This window comes from Pelophylax lessonae, assembly GCF_965119305.1.
Source record: "Pelophylax lessonae genome assembly, chromosome: 1".
NCBI lineage: Eukaryota > Metazoa > Chordata > Amphibia > Anura > Ranidae > Pelophylax > Pelophylax lessonae.
In genome coordinates, this window is record NC_138768.1 from 679,398,705 (window position 1) to 679,426,099 (window position 27,395).

At 40.0% G+C, this 27,395-nt stretch overlaps 1 protein-coding gene across 1 annotated transcript in view; it reads left to right on the plus strand.

The window, feature by feature from the left end:
- Positions 1-22,436, plus strand: part of GLRB (glycine receptor beta) — a 247,734-nt gene extending 225,298 nt beyond the window's left edge. Inside the window, exons 6-10 of the mRNA XM_082243467.1 lie at positions 2,835-2,917; positions 5,996-6,136; positions 11,937-12,089; positions 18,553-18,842; positions 21,446-22,436. Coding sequence (XP_082099593.1) covers positions 2,835-2,917; positions 5,996-6,136; positions 11,937-12,089; positions 18,553-18,842; positions 21,446-21,742 — 964 coding nt within the window. The 3' untranslated portion in view covers positions 21,743-22,436. The remainder of the gene's footprint in view (positions 1-2,834; positions 2,918-5,995; positions 6,137-11,936; positions 12,090-18,552; positions 18,843-21,445) is intronic.
- The last annotated feature ends 4,959 nt before the right edge of the window (positions 22,437-27,395 follow it).

The following is a 27,395-nucleotide window of genomic DNA, read 5'->3' on the forward strand; positions in this document are numbered from 1 at the left end:
ATTTATTGGGTTTTAGGGCTTGAAAATTGTGTTTTTTGATTCCAGAAGTTCGGGTCCCATTGATTTCAATGGGGTTCTGGAATCCGAACCAAACTTTTCCGAAATTCGGGTGTTCTGGTCGAACCGAATGATCGAACTTTCAAAAGTTTGATCATCCCTAAAAATTAGCCCACATGGGTTTAACTGACAGCAAAGAACGTAGTATTTGATGGCTAGAGGTACATTAGGCATTCATAGTATACAGAAGTGTTGGCCTGTATAGGCCCCAAAAATTAGCCATTCAATGGACATGAAATGCCTTTTATGCCGCTGTATTTAGCGAAGACAAGGACCAGGAATTGATGTGGGTGGATGGTGGTCTGGCAGATATTTGTGGCCCGTCATGAGGAATTTCAGTGAAACATGGTCTAGTGGTCACATGTGTTGAATTCCTCAGAGATCCATGCCTCATTCATTTTTATAAATGTCAGGTAGTCTACACTGTCATGAGCTAGGCGAGTGCGCTTATTGGTCACGATCCCCCCTGCTGCGCTGAACGTCCTTTCGGACAGGACACTGGACGGGGGGCAAGCCAACAGTTCCATTGCAAATTGTGCAAGCTCTGGCCAGAGGTCAAGCCTGCCCACCCAGTAGTCCAGGGGTTCATCACTCCTCAGAGCGTCCACATCGGCCGTTAACCTGATGTAGTCAGACACCTGTCGGACACCTTTTTTTACGCTCCAACATTTGAGCCACAGAAGCCTGCCTTTTTCCAGAACAACGTGATGACGGCATCCTGGAAGGTGGAGTGGAGGACAACTGTGAGGAGACAGAAGAAGGAGAAGAGGCTGGACGGTGAGAGCATGGAGTGTGGCTTTGTGGGTTCTGACGGTGTTGCTCCCACTTGGCTCGGTGATGGGACTTCAGGTGCCTTCTTAAGGCGGTTGTCCCTAGGTGAGTGTTGGGCTTACCGCAACTTATGCGTTGACTGCAAAGGCTGCAGATAGCAACATTGTTGTCAGCAACGGACACATTAAAAAAAAGCCCGCACTGCGGAGCCATGTGACAGCGTCCTGGGAGCGCCAGATGTGACTGTACATGGTTGATGGCTCACTCCTGATACATTTGCAGTCTGCTTTGTACCTCTTGTGCAATGCAAGTTCTGCCTGCCTCTCCTCCTTATTTGCCGGTCCGTCAGTCCACCAGTTCTACAAATAATTGGCCAGTGACTGTTGTCACTGTGTGTAGCACAGTTAACACAGCAAAAGAGGCCACATTTTTACAGGACTAAAATACAATCTTAGAAAAGTATACTGTTAAATAACACCTCACATCAATCTGTGGTATTGGGGGGCCACAGGTTTATCACACCAGTTCTACAAATAATTGGCCAGCAACTGTTGTCACTGTGTGTAGCACAGTTAACACAACAAAAGAGGCCAAAGTTTTGCAGGACTAAAATACAATCTTAGAAAATTATACTGTTAAATAACACCCCGCTTCAATATGTGGTATTGGGGGGCCACTGGTCAATCACACCAGTTGTTCAAAAAATTGGCCAGTGAGTTTGGCACTGTGTACCAGACTTAACTCAGCAAAAGAGGCAATATTGTTGCAGGACACAAATACACTTGTAAAAGTATACTCAGGTAACACCCTGTTTCAATCTGTGGTATTGGGGGGCCACAGGTTTATTACACCAGTTCTACAAATAATTGGCCAGTAACTGTTGTCACTGCAGGACTAAAATACACTCTTAGAAAATTATACTGTTAAATAACACCCCACTTCAATATGTGGTATTGGGGGGCCACTGGTCTATCACAGCAGTTCAAAAAAATTGGCCAGTGAGTTTGGCACTGTGACACAGACTTAACTCAGCAAAAGAGGCGATATTGTTGCAGGGCACAAATACACTTCTAAAAGTATACTTAGATAACACCCCACTTCAATATGTGGTATTGGGGGGGGGGGGCATTGGTCTATCACACCAGTTATAATAAATTATAAGTGCTTTTGTCACTGTGTGTAGTATTGCTGCAGCATTGCTCAGTCACCACACCTGTCACAATGCTGCACAGTGCACAATAATACTACTAATCCACTATAATATGCTTTCTACAAAGTATATTATACCCCCCCCCCCCCCTTTTTAGTGCACTGCACAGCAATACCAAAAAATTTGCAGCCCTTTAAATGACTTTTGTGGACATTAACAGAGCGATTTGTGTGACTGCTGCCGATCTCTAACTGCCCCTAAAGCACCGACTGGATACCTGCCCCAACCTGAAAAGATACTAGTAGACCTATACCGAAATACCAGCCCTGAAAAGGACTTTTGTGGATCTTTAAAGAGCTATTTGTGTCTGGCAATCTTTCCCTCATGAGCACAGGCAACCTCTCCCTACGCTGGCAAAAAGCGGAATGTGAAATGGCCGACAGCTCAGGTCTATTTATAGGGTAGGGGGCATGTCCATGTGCTGAAATGTTTTAATTGGCTGTCCCATTCCACCTGACGGATGTGTCATGGGTCAAAGTTCTCTCCAATGTAAACTTATATGGCCGCCGTGAACAACGCCATGTGTTTGCAAATTTGGCGGGTAGCGAACAAGCAAAATTCGCCGCGAACCGCAAGGCCATCTCTAATCTGGATGACTGGGTAAACTTATGTATAGAACAATAAAAAAAAAAATATAAAGCTATTGATCAAAGTAGGGAAGTAATGAGAATTCTAGAAAAACATATTGACATTTGTATTCTCTATTATCACATGCCACTGGCTTGGTTATGTTAATATAAAATATATGCATATTTCTTTATTTCTTGAAACCACAGTAGTAATTTATTTTATTTAGGTTGTCCATAACCTTATCCTGTCCTCTGGATCTAACTTTGTTCCCAATGGATACTCAACGTTGCATGATGCAGCTGGAAAGTTGTAAGTACCAGTTTATTTAATATTTACCCCCAAAAGTCAATCAAAGTGAATGTGAAATAATTTACATTACTAGCCTGTTTTTTTTTTTTGTGTTCATGTTAGTTGAAAGGCAAGCTGCCTCACTTTATCTATTAGTAATCAGATGCCTTGTTATATTTAGTAGTATTCAGCAAATAGTCAATTATGAATGTGATATGTAGTTAATTTTATTTCATTTTTTAAATGTGTGTTACTGTAAAAGTAGAGCTTACATGTATGTCAGCAATTTAAGATAGTTGCACATGCAGTTTGTACATAAAAAATTTTAGCGCTGCTTATTTTCCATATTTCAGTATAAATAATTTGTCAAGCAAGTGCCATATGGGATGTCACTGCAGCCATATGTTCTGACTATTCTAGCAAAAATACACATACTGGTAAAAAAAAAAAGGATTTTTATATTCATTTTATAGTGAATATTTTCAGTAGTTTTGTTTATCCACTGTGCAATGGACAGTACTGTATAGTAATCAACCAATCCGAACTAGTCTTTCAACACCTTATAGTACATAGATTTTGCACATTATTAGCGTACACTAAAAAACTGATTAAAAATTCAAAGTAGGCCCAATAAAGTGCTAAATAAACAAATACAATTATTACCATAAAGTCAATAAAAAAGTAAACTACTTTAGAGGCATCTTTTAAAACTGAAGTTTAGGTATCTTTTAAATATGTATGCGCCATAGCTGGAAATCACTGTAGTAGAGACCGCTACTACGTTGATCTCCACTAGCTTCTGAGTCCCATGCCGAGCTGCTGCATTGTTAACACAGGAGGTCATTAGCTTGGCACGGGCACCATTTAAGGAACACTTTGCATTTTCTCAATATATGCAAAGCATATTATGATACAAAGAGGTGGAGAGGCAATAATGTTAACATCTCTACCTTATCCAAACGGAGAACACTTTGAATTCATTGAGAAAATGCAAAGTGCTCTCTGAATGTTGTCTGTTCCAAGCGAGTCTTCAGTAAGCAGCAAGGCAGCATGGGACCCGGTAGCTAGCGGCAATCACTGTATTAGTAGAGCCTACTACAGTGATTTCCATTTTCCATGGGGATCCCACAGTTATGGCACATATATTTTTACACTGAACAAAATTATAAACGCAACACTTTTGTTTTTGCCCCCATTTTTCATGAGCTGAACTCTAAGATCTAAGATGTTTTCTATGTACACAAAAGGTCTCTTTCTCTCAAATATTGTTCACAAATCTGTCTAAATCTGGGTTAGTGAGCACTTCTCCTTTGCCCAGATAATCCGCCCTTACTGGAAAATGGTTTCGTCACTCATCTCTACTGTGACTGACACTGTTGTATGCCTTACTCCACAAATGGCCCTCTTTGGTCTCAGTCCTCTCTCGCTGCCTGACAATTACCCTCCAATTACTCACCATATTCTAATCTCGGCACACTTAGTGTTAGCTAGGGCCTGGAAAAAACCCTCCTCGCCATCCCTTGAGGCGTTGATCAACTCCATCAATGACCATTGCAACATGGAATACCTCTTCTCCAAGGCACACCTCACAGAGGAGAGATTCCGGGAGCATTGGTCATTATGGCTATCTTACCCCAAAAGCATTAAAATTTGATTATCATTCTCTTAACGCACCTTGACTCACCAGACCTGCCCGACACAGCGATTTAACTCTAGACCAGAGAGGACCATGGGGGCACCCATACTCACGTTAATATCACATTTTCTTACCTATCTCAATTCTCAACATATTCACTTGATTTCGGATATAGGCATAGTCTCTCTTTGATTCCCTCTACTCAACTCTTGTTTACTAACTCCTACTCTCATTATTAGTTGTGTTAAACACTTGTACTTTACATATTGACTGACCCAAGCTATGTACGTTCATTACACCAGCTGGCTGATTGCCACATGTTTATTATGCATTGTTTACTTCTTTGTTGACTTGCTGTATCAATACTTAAAACCAATAAAATGTTTGAAACTTAAAAAAAAAAAAACTGCACATTTTAGAGTGGCCTTTTATTGTGGCCAGCCTTAGGCACAGCTGTGCAATAATCATGCTGTCTTATCAACTTCTTGATGTGCCACACCTGTGAGGTAGATTGATTGTCTCGGCAAAGGAGAAGTGCTCACTAACACAGATTTAGACAGATTTGTGAACAATATTTGAGAGAAATAAGCCAATGTAACTATGAAAAAATTGCCATACCTAAACTTCAGATGTATTTAGTTTACCTAGGGCTGGAGGAAACTTCTATGCATATGCCAGAATTGCCACACCACAGATGAGACAGTGCTTGGGTCGGTTGGTGTGTTTTAGGCATAGAGCATTGCACATAAAAAGGGTAGTACTGTATACTCCTATTTTTACTATGGAAAACTAATTTTGTAATTGTATTACTCAAAAACGTGATCAAGTTTTTTTTTTATTTTTTAAATTGCCCCTTTCCCAGAAAATATAGTGTTTCCAAAGGGATGCCTCTGAACCCCCTGACACATTATAGTGCTAATTCTGCAGGAAGAAGGTTAACTGAGTACTTGTGGTCAGAGTACAGGTTTTCTTTAGATAATAATGTGATATATTTCCAGTAAATTAATTATGTATCCTTCTGATATATGCAGGACTAAACTGTATGACATAATACTATATCATACATTGATTTAGCTGTGGCATCTCTCGTTCATCATGAATCCTGCTAGATGAAGACATTTTCATCTAGAAAAAAAAAAAACACACACCGATGTTTTCTGTAATTAATAACAGGAGATTACAAGAGCTGTCAGTTGATGTCTCAGTGCTTAATAAGGCCAGATAAAAATAGGTACTTTGTACTAAATTAGAGAAATCAATAATCTCATTATCACAGCTTTGTTCTGCAGGTATGTAGATTCTGTTGCTTTAATAACGTTAACAAATGATTTAAAAGCCGTAATGTTTCTGCCCTGATCTTCACTGTGTGCCTGGAGAACAAATAATTATAGGTTTGCAAAAGCTTAATTGATTTGATAGAAATGTGTGGAGATTGCTGAAATATATTTTTGTTTGTCACAAAGTTGGATATACAACAGATGACTTGCGGTTCATTTGGCAGTCAGGAGACCCTGTTCAAATGGAAAAAATTGCACTGCCTCAGTTTGATATAAAGACAGAAGACATTGAATATGGTAACTGTACAAAATACTACAAGGGCACTGGTAAGTAGCATCATATACAAATAATGGTGTCAGTTTATTTTTGCTTTTATGAGAACCTAAAATAAAAATGAATATCCTGCCTGTAAATTACCCTGCTTGCCCAATGAATGCAGCTATTGTAATCTGACCTTGCAGTACCTGAAACAACTCACCTAAATTGACACCAAACAATATCTTTATACTCCACAAATAATCCATAACTTCCACTCAAAGCTCTTTGGCCATACTTCTGCAAGACACAGGAGTGCACTTAGTTCTGCACTCCTGCGGCCCAGGTTCAGCCGACTGCAGTCTAAAGTCCCCTGTTGGCTTACATCACAGAGCCAGTGCAGGCTCAGCAGGGATCTCGACAATAATGTCAGGATCTGCCCAGATGCCTGACTGGCAGCTGGCTCACCCACTGAGAGCCTAAGCCAGCAGCTCCCGCCCCCTCCACAGCCCAGCACTCCAGTAAGCGCTGAAGGGGCAGAGCACAGAGCGGTAACAGACCGAGAACTGCACGATCAGCTATCTTTGATCGCTTAGTTCTTCGTGTAGAAGCGGTGGGGGACAGCTGCAGCTCACATTAATGTTGCAGCCATCTAGGTAAATATGTGTGTTAATTTTTTAGTATCCTGAACTTCTCTTTTAATGGTCTTCTATTCTATTTTTTTATAAATTTTTTTGTTACCGTGTTTTTCTGCCCCCTATTACACTTTGTGAGCTCCTGAATTTCTTATTTTCCCCCTCACTTATTTGAAATGAGCAATGCACTTTAGTTGTGGCCATGTGCACTTCTCTATGTGCACTACAAATAACACAGTCCATAGTCCCTAGTTCATCTTAATTATGAACATGGAGAATGTATGTAGCCACCCTCTAACAATAATTAAATTCACGTTGGTAATCCTCTCCCTCTGCTCATCATGAATAGCAGGTCTGAGTCATACAAAATTCTCTAGTTGTATGGAGTGTGTTTGTATCTATCAGGCACTAGATATACCTGTGTATATTGTAAAAGACTCATAGTGCCAACATTTGGTGGAGATGCTAGGAATGCCATAGCTCATATAACTCTCTCCTTTTATCGTCCCACTGTGAATGTGATGGTGGAGGTGCCTGATCATTAAGGTTATTGGGATTGTAGAGAATCCTCCTTTCCACTATCATCAAGTCGCTGCCCTCTAATAATTATACAGATTAGGTGTTTTAACTTCATTTACTGTATGCTTGTCCAAGGGTCGTTTACATAAAAAAAAAGTAAAGCGACATGGTGGTAATGTAACAGTGCTGGTCTGAAGCCCACCCCAAACCACATTATACTTACCTCTTCATGGATATCTGTTACAGTCCTTTCCTCAGTTGCAGCTGCTACCATAATAACCAGTGTTGGCTGTTGTTGGCAGAGGAAGCACTAACGTCATCCCTCCAACATACAGTATGACAGTGATTGCTTACTAGGCCTTAGCATTGCGTCATATCACTGGCTATTTTACAGAAGGAGTTGCTGTGAAGAAGTGCTGGAAACATCAGTTTAAGTAGTCAGGGGGAGCTTTTCACAGACATGGTGACTGTGCCCTAAATGGATAAGGTGACAATGTCTCTTTAACGCATATGACTAACCAGGCAGCCATGCAACTATCATTTTCAGAAGGTGGCCATAAGTAGCAGCACTGAATTTCTCCAGCAAATATTTCCTTAAAGTGGTTGTAAACCTCAGACATGAAATATGAATAAAGCATATCCTTCTATAGTGTGTACTTGTCTCTATCTAGAGAACTAAGTGTCATTTCTGTCTACTGCTTTACTCCTCTGCTATCAGCATGAGTCACTTCTGATAAGTTTTCCTGATACCAAGAGAAAAAGCTATAGGTGAGGGATATCCAGCTCAATGTGACTTCATTACCCTTTTTTATTACTTCATTACTCCATAACCTTATTTCTAACAGCTCAGAAAAGCTTAATAAATTCCCAACTTTGAACGGATGTAGAGAAGAGAACATTGCAGATAAACAGGTACAATGTATGTAGTAGGAAGTGTTTCATCTCTGTGTATCTTCTAAGGCCAGTCACTTCACTAGGTAAATGAAAGGGTTTACAATCACTTTAAGGGTCTTTTCACATTAATGAGCTGTGCTAAACGCATGGCCACTCATGTGCGCTGTGCCACAGTGCCAATGTGCCAATCCCGGTGCATTGTACTGTTTATTTTCTTGTAACAAAGCTTAATTGAAATTTCAGTGACATTTCTATACAGTTATATGTATCGTAAAAGTGTTGCGATGAGTTGGTTCGTGTTGAAACTCACTGCTCTAAATAAGGCATGCAATACTTTTTTTCAAATGGTGAACTGACAACATTGGAGACACGGCATTATGCCTTATCTATGCTTTGGGCTGTGCAGGAAATTGCTGCCATCTGGTGTGAACCGACCCCTAAGGATTTTGGTAAGACGTTTTGCTCTAAAAATATCCTTTACATTTGCCAGGCTCTTTTTTCTCTCTCTCTCTTTACGTGGTAATAGAGATTAAGAAGTTTACAGATGATCACTTTGATGTAGACACTATCAAGGTTCCCTTCTGTTCAAATGTCTCTAAATTGCTGTTATTAAATATTCCCCTAATAAAATATTCTCAGTAATGGGTTCCCCCAGCCACTTCCAGATTTATTGGTCTCCAGGTAACATTAGCCAGATCTTAATCAGACATATTTTTAGTATACTAAACATGAGTGAATGGAAGCATTTCAGGGCAGCATCTGGGAAGTTGTTTTATACTGTAATTGTGCACATCAAAGTACCAATAAATCTAGAGTCACCTCCACCGAGGTTTCCTAGTGGATTTTAAGAAGAAAGTGTATGAGTTTGTAAGAAGTATTAGAAGTCCATGTAAAGAATGTTATGGGGCAAACACCAGAGAATGAGCTCTGGAAACCTGGGTATTGATTTTTGCCAGCATGGGCCAGGTTCTCTTGCAGCTTGAAAAGGTCAAGACATAGTTAAGATCTATTGATTTCCGTGTCGTGGGAGTGTGCTGCTTTAAAAACGCTAATGCTCTTCTTGTTGCTTAGAGTTTTAAATACTTGACGTGGAACAATGTGTCTTTTAAACAAGCCTCTCTTCTGATAAATACAGTAAATGCATAGAAAGCTGGTGAATGGCCCCATTTGAGCCACTTTATTATCACGTCACAGATCAAAATAACGGACAAAATATATTTTTAGAAGATTTGTAAAATATTTTTTATTCCTAAAGTTCTATTTGAAATACATCGATGTGTTTGTTTAAAAAATAATAAAGCTGTGCACAAAGTTTTACAAGACAGTTGCAAATGAGTGTAAATAAAAGCTAATACATATACAACATAAATAAAAACAAAATAGAAATGAACTTGAGCACACAGGCAACTCTTTAGCCCCATCTGCATTATTTTTCGCAGGGCTGCACTGACAATTATCATGGATTAGACTGAAGCCTTCTGGCAGTGCACCTGCTTGCTGTTCATTTGCAATCACCTGTGTTCGGCATGCCTATATACTCTGTAGGTTCATTGCTGGAAGCCTTGAGTTCAGTCTTTAGCTATTAATGCCACATAGAGAAATTGGGTTCCTTTTGTCTGTATTCTGAGAAATTAGCAGCCAACTGCTAATGGTATTTCTTCACTCAGAAAGGCTAATGTAAAAAATAAAGCAAGTACTAAGAAATATCACAGTTATCAATACAACTGAGAATAAAAAATGAAAAAGAAGGTGCTGCCTTCTCAGTGTATCTGTTTAATAAGTAAAAAAACATACAAGTAGTAAAAGAATTGCACTCACATGGATGAGAGACTCATATTTCTCCTTTGGAGGCCAGTAGCTGCTGGCAAGGGTCCAGAGAGGATGGATGGAACTGTCATGGATCCCCACTGTACTAGGCAGAGACACAATTGGATGTTACAGTGGGGGCTGCACTGGACAGGCAACCAGATGTCCAAATATCTCTGAGGAGCAAAGTAGGTTGTCTGGGAGTTGTTGCCGCGGGAGCTGACAGGCAGGAAAAGAAGTAGCCTGGAGATGTAACCAGGCTGAAACGCAAGAGGACAAAGGATCTATGGCCGGAGAATGTCGGACCGTGTTGATGTCACAAAGTAGGCGGCAACATGTTTCGGAGCGGTTTCGCTCCTTTGTCAAACTGAAAGGAAGGGAAAGGAGATAACTAAACTTATATTTATGGAGTGCAAGGGAAGAAGGGGGAGTGGTTCAATTACTGATAGGTTCTCTATAATGAGACCACATCAGTACAACTGACCCAGAATTAGAGGTTTGAAGGAAGGATATAGTGGTTTGGTACATATTTGCTTTGTTATGGTAATAACTAAAAATGTAGATGTAATCATCGTTATTATTATTATTATTAATAATATTATTATTATAATACAGGATTTATATAGTGCCAACAGTTTGCACAGCGTTTTACAACATGAGGGCAAACAGTAAAGTTACAATACAGTTCAATACAGGAGGAATCAGAGGACCCTACTTGTCAGAGTTTATAATCTAGGAGGGATTGAGATGTTACCTCCTTATAGCTTGTTGACAAACATCTGCTATAAACACAGATCAATAGCTCAAGCTGAAATGTACACACACATAGCTGAATGACTCATAACTGTATATACTGTATACAAAGGGGCTCAAAAAAATGTATACAAACTTTAACATGTATACATAGTCCATGATAGTAGTTCTGCAGCACCTCAAATAATTTAATTTTTTGCAAAATCCTCAAGTAAAGTATGAAAATGAAGCTAACAATCGTAAATGTTAATTACAACCAGTAATATATAACACCTATGTACACATCCACACATTCTTTTACTAATTTGCATCAAAGAACTGCTCTCACAGAACAACATGAATGAAACAAACCCATAACATTTGCACAATAAATACAATATATTGGAAACATTTTATTTTGGTGTTTCCACCATATTCTCCATCCACAATATGATCTGTAAAATTTCACATAACACAATTACTGATAACATTCACAAAAATGAGAATAAATCAAAGTCAGCATTTAAACCTTTGGGTTGTATAGTGTCCAACTCAGCTATCCATTTAACCTCCCTGTTTTTCAACTGTAGTTCCCTGTTGCCACCCCTGATCCAGAACTACGATAGTGGACTATTTGCTATTAATGGGAGCAGAAGGTAAAGCTTCTTAACTGTGTACACTCAATTTCATTGAATTGCAGATGAGAGCTCCCTACATTAGATAACTATGTCAATATATATGTATTATAAATCAACCAGGCCTGTTCATTTATCTGTGCTACAGTGCTACACACAAAAATCATTGGTAACAAAGTAAATTGCATAGGCAGTGCATTTTACCTAACAGTAGCACATGATCAGCAACCAAAGATTATTTTTAAGGTAGGGAAATGCAATTTGATGTGCGTAAAATGCATGTCAACCTGCAAAAAAGTGATTTGTAATACTGTCTGGAAAAAAAGCATGAAACTCCATCAAACAAATGACTTGACAGAATAACAAGTATTTTGGCAGGTACAACAGGACTTTTATATGTATTTTAATATTATATTTAGCTTTTTGTATAATTTTTTTCTTTTTGGATAAAAGTGGAAAATCCCTCTGAACCCAACCAAGCCACTCTTTCTCCTAGACTGTTGTATAAAGTATTCATTATAAATAACTGGGTACAGAGAAAACACAATGGCAATGTTGCATTGATTCATACATGAGTTTTCTTATAGTAGAATATTTGTGAGTAATAAATACATTTTGTTACATGTGTTCTTATCTTCTCTTCAATAAAGGTTACTACACATGTGTTGAGGTTGTCTTTACCTTGAGAAGACAGGTGGGCTTCTATATGATGGGCGTCTACGCTCCGACTCTGCTGATTGTTGTCCTGTCCTGGCTATCTTTTTGGATCAACCCTGATGCCAGTGCTGCCAGGGTACCATTAGGTAACCAATATTGGTTGAGTTTGTGTGCAGAGTTGGAAAACATTTGGTTGGCTGTTACTTTGAAAGTTATTACCATTGTTTTGTCATAGTGAACATTGCTACTTGGCATCTATTTTTTATATTGTAAATCAAGCAGTTTAAATTGGCATTTTTCATTTGGAGCAAGATTTAATTTTAAAAGTGTCAGTCCACCTAAAAAGTGTTATTTCAGTTTTTACAGATTTTGGAGTTAAAGTATAACTATAGGGATTTTTTTTTTACATTTTGGATAGAGTAAGGGAGGGTTATAATCCCTGTAAGGTTTATTTTTCTCATTGTTGTCCCATTGGAGATATTTACCTTCACTTCCTGTCCCATAACCAAATAGGAAGTGAGAGGAAATCTCTACAAATTTAAGGACTGTCTTAGGGACCCCAAGTCACCATAACTAGTGTCCTCATTAGATTATTTCACCTCTATTACTTTTATGGGGACAACCCAAAATTTGGGATTTTCCTTTTAGTTTCACTTTTCATGATTACGGTAAACAGAACAAATAGCTCAAAGCTAAAAAAAAAAAAGTTTTGCCTTTAGTTATACTTTTAACAACCTAACATTTTCTTAGATCTCTCAGGGTCTATAATGATGAGATCTCTATGCAACTGGGTCTGCACACCTGCTGTTGTCACTTTGAGAGGGGACTGAATCTTCTGCATGGATTTTATGGTATATACATTTTTTTTTTTTTTCACGAAAAAAGGAAACAGAAGTTGCTACAATACCAAAGGTGGGTGAGAACAAACAAAATTCCCAGGTAGACAGAAACAGAGAGAGGAATTATGCTAGGAAGGTCTCACTGATGAAGTGTCCAAGACATATAGAAAACCAGTGGATGGCTCTGCCTACAACTAAAAAATGTCTATCCACAATAAGTAAAGCTTAAACAAATCTTCTGACACATTTTGTTATACCACTACTTACAAAAGAATTAATAATATACAGTATTGTAATATGCAGGGCATAACATTCATACTGGCTTGCTCAGTGCAATAGAAGGCACTGTCTATACCTGGTACTTGTCCTTAAAAAAGTAAAATACTTCAAAAAAACTGTTTGCAAGATGGATAAACTGAAGAAAAAGGGGACTAAAAGAGGTGTGTGGAAAATAGCTGGCCCCCTAGCTTGATATACTCACCCACCAGTCTGCTAACAAACCAAATAAACCTGTCTAACAATGTAGGTTAAAAACAGGGGTTTGGTTAACACACATTTGCAAACGCATGTGTAAGCTGCAAGGCCTCTTCACGACACTCTGTGTATCTTGCAGTCCTAACACTACTCAACCTGAGTGTCTCCACAATTGAAGCACATGACTGCTAATGGATGGATGGGAAACAGGTGGGCTTTGAGGTGTTCCGATCCTCCCCCAACCTGCTTCCATCCATGACTGGTATTGAAAAATGAATGGCTGTGTAATAGCCATTGGGTGCAAACTAAAAAAATGACCAGCTGGAAAGCACACACCTCAATCCCTTTAGTATAGGTAGTAAAGACAAATTGGGATTTTAAATGAGGCACCAGCCTGTAAAGCACAGTGTCTTCATCCCTGATTACATATAAAATATGGGCAGTTTTGGGACCTTAAATGAGACACAGGCAGGTAATGCTCTGCGTTTCCATCCCTGTATATGAAAAAACTGAAGAAAAAGGGGACTAAAAGAGGTGTGTGGAAAACAGCCGGCTCCTAGCTTGATATACTCACCCACCAGTCTGCTAACAAACCAAATAAACCTGTCTAACAATGTAGGTTAAAAACAAGATGGATAAATAGCTCTCTATAAAATGTTATATGCACTATATTGTCAAAAGTATTGGAACACCTGCTTTTACATGCACATGCACTTTGATGGCATCTCAGGCTTAGTCTGTAGGCTTTAATATTGAGTTGGCCCACCCTTTGCAGCTATAACAGCTTAAACTCTTCTGGGAAGGCTGTCCACAGGGTTTAGGAGTGTGTCTATGGAATGTTTGACCATTCTTCCAGAGGCACATTTGTGAAGTCAGGCACTGATGTTGGACGAGAAGACCTGGCTAACAGCCTCTGCTCTAATCCAATCCATCCCAAAGGTGTTATATCAGGTTGAGGTCAGGACTCTGTGCAGGCCAGTCAAGTTCCTCCACCCCAAATTTGCTCATCCATCTCTTTATGGACCTTGCTTTGTGCACTGGTCCAAATCATTTGGTGGAGGGGAGATTGTGGTGTGGGATTGTTTTTCAAGGGTTGGGCTTCTCCCCTTAGTTCCAGTGAAGGGAACTCTTAACCATTTGCCGACTGCTCACTGAGCTGGTACTGCGGCAAAGTGGCTTGTTATCGTCCAGCGACGTAGACTTACTTCGCTGGATCCCGCCCCCTCTCGGCGCTGCGCACGCCGACAGAGGCTCGCTCCCACTATATTCAGACACAGCGGGAGTCGCGCCAGGGGAGGAGAGGGGGTGATCACCGTCGCTCTTCCCCGATTGTCAGAGATCGAGTGAGGAAATCCGAACACTTGTGTAAACAAAGCAGGCGGATCTCCTATGTGACAGACAGTGACAGATTACAGGATTCAGCATAGCTGAACCTGCGATCTGTGTCTGTGTCACACAATCCCCTCCCCCCACACACGTCAGTAAGCATGAGGCATACCTTTAACCCCTTGATCATCAATAAAGTTAACCCCTTCCCTGCCAGTGTCATTATTACAGTAACAGTGTATATTTATAGCACTGGTTACTGTAGTAATGACACTGGTACCCCCAAAAGTGTCAAAAATGTCCGATCTGTCCGCCGCAATGTCGCAGTCCTGCAAAAAAAAAAATCACAGATCGCCGCCATTACTAGTAAAAAAAAATAAACAATAAAAATGACAAATCTTTCCCGTAGTTAGTAAACGTGATAACTTTTGCGCAAACAAATCAAAATACGCTTATTGTGATTTTTTTTTTACCAAAAATATGTAGCAGAAAACAAATTGGCCTAAAATGTTAAAATATTTAGATTTTTAATTTTTTTTTTGGGAATGTTATATACCAGAATGTAAAAAATATTGGGTTTTTTTTGTTCAAAATTGTCGCTCTTTTTTTCAAAAATTAAAAATCGCACAGGTGGTCAAATACCACCAAAAGATAGCTCTATTTTTGGGGAAAAAAAGGACATAAACTTAATTTGGGTACAGCATCGCACGACCGTGCAATTGTCCGTTAAAGTAACGCAGTGCCAAATCGCAAAATATAACCTGGTCAGGAATGGGGTAAAATCTTCCGGTCTTAAAGCGGTTAAAAATACGCTCATTGAGAATTTTTTTGTCAAAGACATGTAGCTAAATACATTTTGGCCTAAATATATGGCAAAAATTTAATATATTGGATATTTTTTAACTGTCAAAGTAGAAAATGTCAATTTTTTTGCAAAATTTTTGCTCTTTTTTTATTAATATCTCAAAAAATGAAAAGCGCAGAGGTAATCAAATACCACCAAAAGGAAGCTCTGTTTGTGTGGAAAAAAAAGGACATAAATTTAGTTTGGGTACGGTGTTGCATGACCGCGCAATTGTCAGTTAAATTCGCGCTGTGCCAAGTTGCAAAAAGTGGCCTGGACGTAAAGCAGGAAAATCCTCCGGTGGTAAAGTGGTTAAAGGAGACATACAGCCAAAGCTCCTTAGGATCACAGGAGTGCAGTTCATTCTGCATTCCTGTAACCCATTTTCAGCAGAGAGTGGTCTGAAGTCCACTCTCTGCTGACGTCACAGATGCCAGTCCAGGCACCGCGCCATCACGACCACGGAGTCGGGATCCATTAGGTGCCTAAAACAAAACCCGGCTCAGCCTCTCAGTGAGCTGTTATAAGCCTGAGCCCACCGCCCCCCCCCCCCTTCCACAGCTCAGCATTCCAATGAGTGAGGAGGAGGCAGAGGAGAGAGCTGCTGACTGACAGGCCTTCTCTCCAACATTAGTGCCTGATCTCATAAACGTGCTTCTGGAAGAATGGTAAAACATTCCCATAGACACACTCCTAAACCCTGTTTACAGTCTTCCCAGAAGAGTTGAAGCTGTTATAGCTGCAAAGGATGGGACAACTCAATATTGAACCCTACAGACTAAGACTGGGATGCCGTTAAAGTTCATGTGCGTGTAAAGGCAGGTGTCTCAATATTTTTGACAATATAGTGTATGTGATATTACCAAAGCAGTTCGGTATACTATTGGCCATATACTGTGTGTACAAAATTATACTTGGTGTGTCTATCCTCACAAATCCCTAAGTATTTTTTTGTATTTATATGGAAATGGTGATAATGTTTTAAGTAGTAACTACTGTACTTCACATCATTTCCATTGAGGGGTTTATTATATTTCATTTTGGCAAACCTTATTTTATCCTAAACAGTAGTTTCAATTTAGATTTATCGGCAAGCTGGCTTCCTATATGTCTCTGTTGATTTCAACAGTGAGACCTGTAGAACTTATAAACAAGGTCTTATTTCCTGTAGGCAATATAAAGGGGCCTTACATCCCGATAGTTTTTTCATTTATTTTACAGTAAAGAATATCCAGCAGGAATGATGAAAGTAATGACAAGAGCATATAATTCTTGCATTATATTGGATGTTCTTAAGAGATAGAAGAATCCTGTGGGTATGCTCTCTGGAGTGGAATATAATTCTGTAGCAATATTTCAGAACTTTTGCAGGACAAGTACATCAGTTACCTTATTGTGCTAATGAATGTGGAGCCTTTATATGAGCTTTCTGTGCTCGGAGAGACTTTTGATTACCATAATTTTTTAGAGTAGTAATCCTAACTAGTGTCTGTCATTAGGGGTAATTGGGATCCCCTGGTAGATGTTGTTTCTCCTTGTAAACCAGCAGCAGCATTTTTGCGGCATCTTTTAAACAACAATCAAATTATGCACAACAAGGACATTGATTTTATTCTTACTCATCATTTTTACGTGATACATTCCGCTAAAAACTGTGAATTAATGCTCTGCATATTATGCCAAGATTTACAAGTCTACTCATATATGTAACTCACTATTTCATATGTCCTGATCTCATTTTTCATTCTCAGATCGATGTTCCATATTCATTATGTCAGTAAAACATTCTCATCTGTATGTATAACATGGGTTCATTGGATGGTGCCAGAGAAATACCCAATCATATGGTCATCGCACGTCTTTAAGGAGTGTCACTTAGCTGTAAGAACTATGCTGTCATGTCTGCTCTGTTATTCAGCATAAAGGCCCGTACACGTACCGATTGTCGTCCGTAAATATTCGACCAACGTCCGATCGGCCGATTGTCGGCTTGTTAGTATGATGCTTCCGACAACCGACTGCGACTTTTCGGCCGAACAAAATCTGGTGTGCAGGCTTTAAAATTTTTGTTGGCCAACAAAGAACGGCCGATTGTTCGTCAGTCAGTACAGATTTCGGCCGACAAAAAGCAGATGAGCAAGACTGGGCATGCTCAGAGAAGAAAAAACACACGGAAAGTTAACCATCACATGACATCACTTCTGCAGTCGGTTGTTGTTGGCCGACAAAATTCATGTGCTGTCTTTAGCACTCTTCAATCTACACGACAGCACTGGACAAAAGACGACTGATCGTTCGGCCCACAATCGGTGCGTGTGTACGGGCCTTTACTCTTTATTTTTTGGTCAGATGCATGTGTGTGCACGTTAGGCTGGACTTCCAAGTATGGAAATTGTTTTTTCGTAATTTCAGTTACCATAAAATACTCTACAGCTGTGTTAATTCATTTAATTTATGACACAAGTCCTAGTAATGTTTTTTTTTTTTTAGCCATCTACACTAAAAACCTTATTTTAGACACATAGATGTTATCATTGGGTTTCAGAGCTTCTCTATGCAATGCAGGCATATCATGGCTGGAGGGAGGGGCCAGCTGGGTGCTGTACCTAGCTTCCTGAAAACGCTAAAGTACCCCGCCCCAGTACTCCTTTCAAGAACCTGAAAATGTTATTAAAGTATTTTTTATTTTTATTAAAATAATAAACATGTTATACTCACCTGCTCTGGTATTGCACAGAGTGGCCCCGATCCTCCTCTTCTTGGGTCCCAGGTGGTGATCCTGGCTCCTCCTCTTCTTGTGTCCCCATAGCAAGCTGGTTGGAAAAAATACACTTTCCATTCATTTTAAGGTAAATACCTATTAAGACGGTTAAGAAACGCAATGATGTAAGCCACCCATAGTGCTTCTCACAGGATCAGCACTTGAAGGACTGTTATATTCATTTTAAACTTCAAAACAAATCCCCTTCTCCACTTTCAGGTTTTTGCATGATAGGCATACTGGGCAGGGTGGTATACCCATGGCAAAGGGGCAGCAAGTTTATGTATGAAAACATAATACAGATTGCAACAAACAAGTTATCTCCATATTTATATCCTTAATTGTGCCTCCTTATGTTTCCCTAGGTATATTTTCAGTTCTGAGCTTGGCATCTGAATGTACTACCCTAGCCCAAGAGCTGCCAAAGGTGTCATATGTGAAAGCAATTGACGTGTGGCTAATCACATGCCTCCTCTTTGGCTTTGCCTCTCTCGTCGAGTATGCTGTAGTGCAGGTCTTCCTGAACAGCCCAAAGAGGATTGAAGCAGAAAAAGCCAAAATTGCAAAGACTGAGCAAGCTGAAAAGGGAATCAATGCAGCAAAAAAGAATACGGTCAATGGGACGGGTACACCAGTCCATATCAGCACTTTGCAAGTATGTCTACCTCCTGCATCATTATTACATTATGATTACAGATGCTCATATTAGTATAGGTAACATGACCATGTCATCATTAAATAATCACATATAATCATTTTAAAAATGACCAATAAAGTGGAGGCATGGACCTGGTATGTAGCGCACCCCATGGAGAGCCACTGGAAATTTTGGTCCGGTTTTCCCCCTCAGAGCACATAAAGCCAGGCACACATAATTTCTTGCATTCTTCCATTGGCTCAAAGAACAGTCTAGGGTTTTTGTTTTGTGGTTTTTATTAAGAACAATGAATTGGGATAGGGGGAGGGAGCATGGGATACCGAAAACTGTAGAACTAGATAACTGGAGGACACCTCAATTTCTGGCTACATGTCAAAAACTGCTGGCTGCACTACACCTATTGAATGTTCCACAGAGTCTCTATGCTGATGGTTACCTGTACTCCTTTCAGATTTTAAAAGCTAAACACAGTCACTAACCTTTCAGCTATTGGTTGCCTCCTTCTGATATTCACCAGGCTCTTCTTAGTGAGAGAAATGTAGACTCACACCTCCGTAGGGCAGCTGGACTCTACCACCAACTTCCCTCTGACTCTCTCCAGTGAGTTCCCCAGACCCCACTTGATCCTTGAGTCTCAGCTAGAGAATAGGCCCTCTCACCTAAGCCTAGCTGGGACCTCGGTATCTTATTAACAGATTCTTTCAGAAAGCAGCCCCAGGGGCACAGGGGTTTCCTGCTGCAGGACTGCTGCTCAGGCCTCAGACTATTTATGAGGTCCCTCGCCACCTTCTGAGCACACCTCTACAGGGATTTGCTGGAGTCTCAAAAATATTCAGGCTGCCTGTTATTTCCTTCTGCCCACTATACTTTCAGAATCCTCTAGAAGTTAGGGGGAAGCATCAGAACAGCAGCCTGTGAAACACGGAGCAGCCCTAAGCAATCAACCCCTTCTCCACTGATAACAGAGGAGCTAAACTATATTTACCTAGATGACTACTCTATACTAGGAGGGTGCTACATTTATAAAGAGTCTTCTGCCTTGTATCAATTGAGTAAGAGCTTCACGTATGATACACATTTAAGCAATTTCAGTAGTAAGTTAGAACCAGAGAAATTTGAGTTAAACCTGTAACTGTGTGTGTTGAGGATCCATTGCAGAATCACTTTGCAGACAGCCTACCTTTAGTCTAACAGTGATAGTTACTATATGTAAAAAAAAGGTAGCATTTGGATGCTGATGGCATAGTCCTATATTCATGGATTACTTTTCATTCATGGAAACTATAGTACAGTATCCATAAATGGAGAAGGGGAGGCGGGAAGGGCAGGCATAGTCAACATTTTTAAATGCCTGTGACAGGTCCCTCGACTCTATTGAACCCACAGCACCACAAGATTATGACTGTGGGGTATAGGAGGGGGCAGAGGACAAATAATTTCAGCTATGATGGGATACTTCAGATTAAATGTAAGTTCCACCCCTGGTGGTGATTTTTTAACAACTGTTTTACCTAAGCTTAGGCATATATTTGCACCTGTTTTACCTGCCAAAGGATTAATATTTTTATTCATTCAGTTCTGACATTTACACAGCTAAGCCACACAGCACCACTCTGTCTGGCAGCACAAGAGACCTGATTTTTCAATGCAGCAGTTCAGTAACACTTACAGGTCTCGTCCCTCCCTCAGTTTGTTACTGGACAGTGGAAAGAGAAACTAAACGTTTTCCTCTGTCACTCTGCTCAATTCTCCTGTCAGCTTGTCCCTTGCACTTTAGAACAACTGATTGGAATCTTGTAGGGTTTATCCTTCTCTCCAGTCTGAGCTCTGCTGTACAAAGATTTAAGGAGGCTGATCCCAAGTAAAATTCAGATATTTATACTGCTTACATTTTAAAAAATACATTTAATTATGTGTTCATGAATACTGAGTTGCATTAATCTGCCTATTTTTTTATTATCTACCTGAAGTTCAGCTTTAGGGCCCTGTTCACACCTGAGCGTTTTTTCAGATCGTAAAACGCTCATCTCTGAAGTCTTAAAATGCCCAGCAAGCAAAATCCTATTCATTTTAATGGCCTCTATTCTCATATGAGCGTTTTGTTGCTTGAATCAAAACGCCTGAAGATCAAAAAAGTACATGAGCTTCTTTTTTGGCAGAATACAAGCGTGTTTGTTAGATGCCTCCAAAAAATCTGCAAAAAGCACCTGAGAAAACGCCTAAAAAACGCCTGAAAATGATACGCTCAGGTGTGAATGGAGCCTAAGACAAAGTCCACAAATTTCCTTCACCTTAGTTGTGCTTTACTTACCTGCACTTTAATATCACATGTCCTTTTTTAATTAAAATTATTAAAAACATTTTTACGTTTGCTTCAATGTTATGTGCAGAGTAAGGCATTTTTATCACAATATTGCATACTACTTTTTGGTGAACTTTATAATATTTTCCAATATAACTAGAGGCTTTTTTTTTTTAACGTAAGCAAAAGTTTTTGCTTCCCAGCAGGTACATTCTGTTATCGACGTAACATTTGCAGTTTGATGTTTATTTTATATATTCTTACATCAATAATTCATCTGGCTGTTTATTACTCCCAGGTCGGAGAAACAAGATGCAAAAAAGTCTGCACGTCTAAATCTGATCTGAGATCCAATGACTTTAGCATCGTTGGAAGCTTGCCTAGAGATTTTGAATTGTCCAATTACGACTGTTATGGAAAACCAATCGAAGTCAACAACGGCCTGGGAAAATCCCAAGCCAAAAATAACAAAAAGCCACCTCCTGTCAAGCCAGTCATTCCATCGGAAGCCAAACGGATCGACCTGTACTCAAGAGCATTGTTTCCATTCTGCTTCTTGTTCTTTAATGTCATATATTGGCTGGTATATTTATGATAGCGCCAGTTCTCACTCTGAGTTCACCAAACAAGCCACCATTACTTTCACACTCCTTAAGGCCAACATGTGATATTGTCTACATTTGCAGAGTGATTTCCTACATTGTAGATGCCATGCAACTGTAATATTAATTGGCTTTTTTAAATGGAAGCATGACACTGCAATGTCTGTGCTTAAACTGATGTACATAAGTGTAAGGTCAACACTCAGCTATACACACAGTTAGAAGTAACGCTTACATAAATCCCCCAACCTCGACTGTTTTCATATGAAAAGTTATGAAATGCTTACAAAGAAAATTGTGCACGTTGAGCCTCATTCAAATCATATATGTAGTATTTAAAGGTCAATTCTAATTATTTTCAAATGAAAAAAAAAAAAAATATATATATATATATATATGTTTGGGTAGCATTGTGTCCAAACAAATATGTACAGTTCTTCATATAATATATATATATACTGACTTCGTAATTAAACAATAGAGTTAAAAAAAAGCTCCTTTCAATGTGTAAGATAAATGATCAAAGACTATTTTTTGTAAAATGATCTATTTAAGAAATTGCGCTGTATCCTTTGCGTGATCTATAATTAATGTGTTAAAAAAAAAAATTAAAAACTGTAAATTAAATTTTGTCTCAAGTATGCTAAACCAGAAACAACATTTTTGAGCAATGCTCAGATGATATAATGTTTTTGCTTATAAGTGTACATTTATCTCTTTAGGGGCCTTTTGCGCTTTCATTTGAGGTAAGGCAACCAACAGCATTTGAAGCGTTCCGATTAGAGTTTGAACGAACACCAACTGGTTCGGTTTGCACCAGAACTCCCTAACATGTAAAAAGTTTGGACCTGAGCCATGAACTCTATTAAAGTCTAAAGGACCCAAACTTGAAAAATCAAAAGTCCCCATTTTTAAGGCTTATATGCACGTTATTGGCCATAAAAAAAGGGTATAGGGGACCGCATGTTTTTTTAAAAAAAGATCATTTTTACAGGAGCAGTGATTTTAATGATGCTTAAAGAGAAATAATAAAAATGAAAAATTCCTTTTAATATAGTGCCTGGGAGACCCCCTTTGTCTGCCTGTAAAGTGGCACATTTGTGCTGTGTATAGAAACTGCTGCAGCAAAACTGACATATATATATAAAAAATAAAAAAAACAATGACATTTAAATTGCCTGCAACACATAAAAGTTAGAAAAAATGGTGTGGGGGTCCCCCCCATTCCATACCAGACCCATGTGAACCCCTCCTGAACTATACCAAGCCACATGCCCTAAAAATTTGGGGTGCTTTGGGGCAGGGAGAGCTCTGACCCCCCCCACCCCAAAGCACCTTGTCCCCTGTTGATGGGTACAAGGGTCTCCTCCCGACAATTCTGGGCTGTGGTTGTGGGGATTGCATGTAGTGGGCTTATTGGAACAAGATTCCCCCAGATCCCAGCCCCCCCCCCCCTGTAAATGAGTATGGGGAACATAGAACCATAATAGCAGTCACCAAAAAAAGTGTCAAAAAGAAATAAAAAACACACACACACACAGTTTTTGACAATTCCTTTATGAAAAAAAAAATGTCCCCTGATATAGATCCATTGTCAATCGCAACGCCCACCACCACCTCTGGGCCTGAAAGAAAAAAAAAGCTTCACCCGCAACGAAGGATAACTGCCGTCTGCCTGCTCTGCCAGCTGACAGCTTTTAAATGGGTAATAGGCCACTTGGCAGCGTTACCTGGTGGCACTGCCCCCCTGTGATGTCACTGATCGATGCATGCTGGGTCGGTAATGTCACATGGGGGCACTGCCACTAGGAGATGTCGCCAGGTGGCCCCACCCCTTACCTACTTAAGAACTGTCAAACGGCAGAGCAGGTAGTCAGCGGTTAACCTTTCTGTCATGGGCGGAGCTTTTTTTTTTTTCTTTTTTGAGGTCCGTGTGGCTGCGGCAGGCATTGTGATTGACAATGAATCTACATCTGGGGACTTTTTATTTTTAATAAAGGAATTGTCAATAACTGTGTGTTGTTTATTTTTGACAATTTTTTTAGTGGGGGGGGGATCTGGGGGCTCCCTTGTTGACAGCTGATGACAGCCTAGGGAAGCCCATTGACGGCTGATGGCTTATCAGTTGTTAAGAATACAGCGGCTGGCTTGCCAGCCTGCTCCTTAAAGCAGAGTTCCAGCCTATATTAAAAAAAAAAAGAAAAGTCAGCAGCTACCAGCTTACTTTAGCTGCTGCTTTTTTGTTTAAGTACACTTTCCTTAACCTGAAGACGACCGATCCATTGGCTCTGGGTGCAGGTGCGCCATCTTTACTAGGGAAAAACAGGAAGTAAAGACGCACAGCTTCACAGCCTGTTTCCTACTGCGCATGCGTGAGTCACGCTGCACTATCTGAATGGTCCCCCTGTTTTCTGGGACCTCTGTGTGTCTCCCAGAAGGCAGCAGGGAAAAGGAGGAGGGGCCGCAAATGACGTAGGTCACCACAGCGCCCTTACACAGAAGTAGGGGTGGGTACCTGTTTTTGACAGGTATCCCCCCCCCCTGAAAGGTGCCAAATGTGGCACAGGAGGAGGGGAGGAAGCAGATAAGTGGAGCTTCAACCTTTTGGGTGGAACTCCACTTTAACAACCAGCTATTTATTGTGCCCTGATTGGGCAAAGCTTTGTGGGATGCTCGGCTGACAAATATCCCGCCGAGTGTCCTTCAAATTTAGGTGTTCCCCAAACAGGCGATGTTCAGGCCCAACTTATGCTCAGTCCGAACCTCTTGTTCAACACTAGTTCAGATAGTGAAAGTGAATAATCATGGACACAATACACGTCTCGGTCATCTCTAGAAATCTCCATGATTAAGCCCCTGGGGCAGGGCGAAACATGTTGGGGATGTGGCCTTGATGAATCAAGCTGAGGCTGCTTTTACCTGCTAACCATTTGGGCCAGGTGAGGTGTGCAGCGGCAGGGCTGTCTCTTCCTATTTTTACAAGTCTAGATCATCTTATGGAAAGTTCTGGTGACTCATGATCAAGATACATATCCTGATTTTTTAGGAGAATTCAAAAATATGGTGAAAGGTTTATGTCAGGGCAAACTTAAATGAAATTCAGCAATACATCACCAGTCTAACACAATTTTACACACAGTACAAACAGATATGCAAGAAAAATGAATACATTTTAATGAGTCTAATTTACCTTTCATGCGTGTTTAAAAAACAGAACAACAGGCTGCGTTTTTTTTTTCTTTTGCACGTAAGCATACTGAAATGCATATGAAGACACATGAATGCTATACAAAAACATGTTAGATAAAAAATAATGCCTCAAACGCACTGTGAAAGTAACAAAAACACACTGCAAATGCACCGCAATTTACGTAAACAAGCATGTGGAACCGTATGGAGGGATTGCAGCGTAAACAAGCCCTTATCCGCATTGTATCCCTTTTAAAGACACTGCAAGTGCACAAAAATACCGGTCTTGATCTTTCAGAAATGCACTCCGCTACAATTTTTATCTTTTTGAATAACATGGCATACCTCCTTGTGGACTAAAGGCAAGTAGACTGTGCACTGTGCAAGTAAAAATACTTTATTGCACGTGAGTGGATATTCTTTACAAAGTAAAGCTTCACCTCATTTACTAAGCTCTGGAGCAACTGCACTTGCAAAAGTTCACATTCTATTTGCCTTTAGTAAATCCCCCCCGCATTTGGTGTCAGCTCTGCCCAGTTGTCTGTTGTTAAACCACCAAATCTCAATTATTCTCTTCTGGGTCGGGACAAGGGAAAGCAGAAGAAGCAGCTGCCCCGGGCACAGAGAAGCAAAGGGGCAAAGAATAGATGCAGGGTGGTATACCCATTCTTCGGCATGTATTAGGGGAGGGGGTGCAATTTAGGCTCTTTGCCCTGGGCACTGGACGACCCTGTCCAGGTACTGATTCTTATCATCTCCACAACATAGGAATTTATTGTTCTGTAGTGCAAGACAAGAACTGGGATGACTCTGATCCAACACAAAAAATGAGAACAGGACACAGGGCAGTTATAAATTTCCGGCCTGATAAATAGGTATTTTTTCACTTATTGAGCAGATTTAACAAATTGCTTTCAGTGATATATTTAGCAGAGCAAAGGGAGTAAAGAAGAGAAGTTCATTGGTTCAGGGTTTGCATACACTTTAAAGTTAGCCTATGACTTCAACAAAAGAATGTAATAGCTAACATAGAATTCTATTGGTGACACATTGTAGCTGACAGGAGGCAATATCATGGAAGAAGGAAACTTGCAGTTCTTGGCAGTTTGCTTTTTGCCCTTCAGTAGTGATGTAATATTGCATATAAAAAAATGTAATTCAGCTTTATATTATAAGGCAGTCAAATATATTTTGTCCTGTCCCCCGACTGTCTATGGAAAACTGAGATCTCATTGGTTGCTGTGAGTTTCTGCACATAAGTATTGTACATTGCACTGTCTCAGTAAATATAGTCCTATATCTGGTATGGCATGTTCACACGCTAGGAAAATCTCTACTAGCTAGGTGGAAGCATTATCAATTTGGATTACACATAGCAAAATCAGCTGTCCACTGATTATTTTTCCAGCAAATAAAAGATGAACCCCGTTATTTTAAAGCATTTAGGGCAGGGGTCTCAAACTGGTGGCCATCCAGCTGTTGCAGAACTACAATTCCCATGAGGCATTGTAAGGCTGAAAGTTACAAGCATGACTACCATAGACAGAGGCATGATGAGACTTGTAGTTATGCAACAGCTGGATGACGGCCAGTTTGAGATCCCTGATTTAGGGTATGAATTGCTGAATTGAAGAGCTAGGAGCATTGGAATTTCAACTATTGTACATGCCTGTCATTATATAATCAGAAATGTTACCTCTGGGAGGCCATCACATTCATGTCATTAAGTACATTTCATTTCATGTTGGACATAAGCACAGACAAAGAAGTTAATTCAGTAAAATAGTGCAAAGAGTAAAGATAATACACAAAATGCTAAGACTATAGAAACTATTACATTTTATTTTACCCAAATTAGATCAGTAAAAGGATAGTTCCTATTAGCATGGATCATTGCACTTTGCTAATTGGTACAATTATTTTAAATTGGTTCTAAAGGCTTAAAGTGTTTGTGAAAGCAGAAGGCTTTTTTTAAGCAGGAAGGTTAAAAAAAAAAAAAACTTGCATGCAGCTTCCTCCCGCAGCCCCCTAAATACAGTACATACCTGAGCCTGGTCTTCATCCAGCAAAGTGCACGAGAGCCGAGGTTCTCACTCCTAATTGGCTCAGATACAGCAGGACAATGGCTCCTGCGCTGGTAATCAGAGCCAGTGATGAGGGGGCAGGGGGTGGGGCCAAAACCTGCTATTTGTGTCTTATTGACATTCAGAACAGAGCTCAGGAGCGAGTTCACACGAGTGCCCTATAGCAAGCGGCTTGCTATGGGGCACTCGGTGGGGGGGAGTGGAGCTAAGAGCACAGGCAGGGGATCCCAGAATAGGAGGATTGGAGCTGCTTTGTCCAAAACCATTGCACACAGCAAGTTTGACACGCCTGCTATTTTAAGAAAAAAACAAAACAAGGCATTCTCTGCATTAAGGTAAAAACCCTTCTGTGTTGCAGCCCTTCTTTATACTT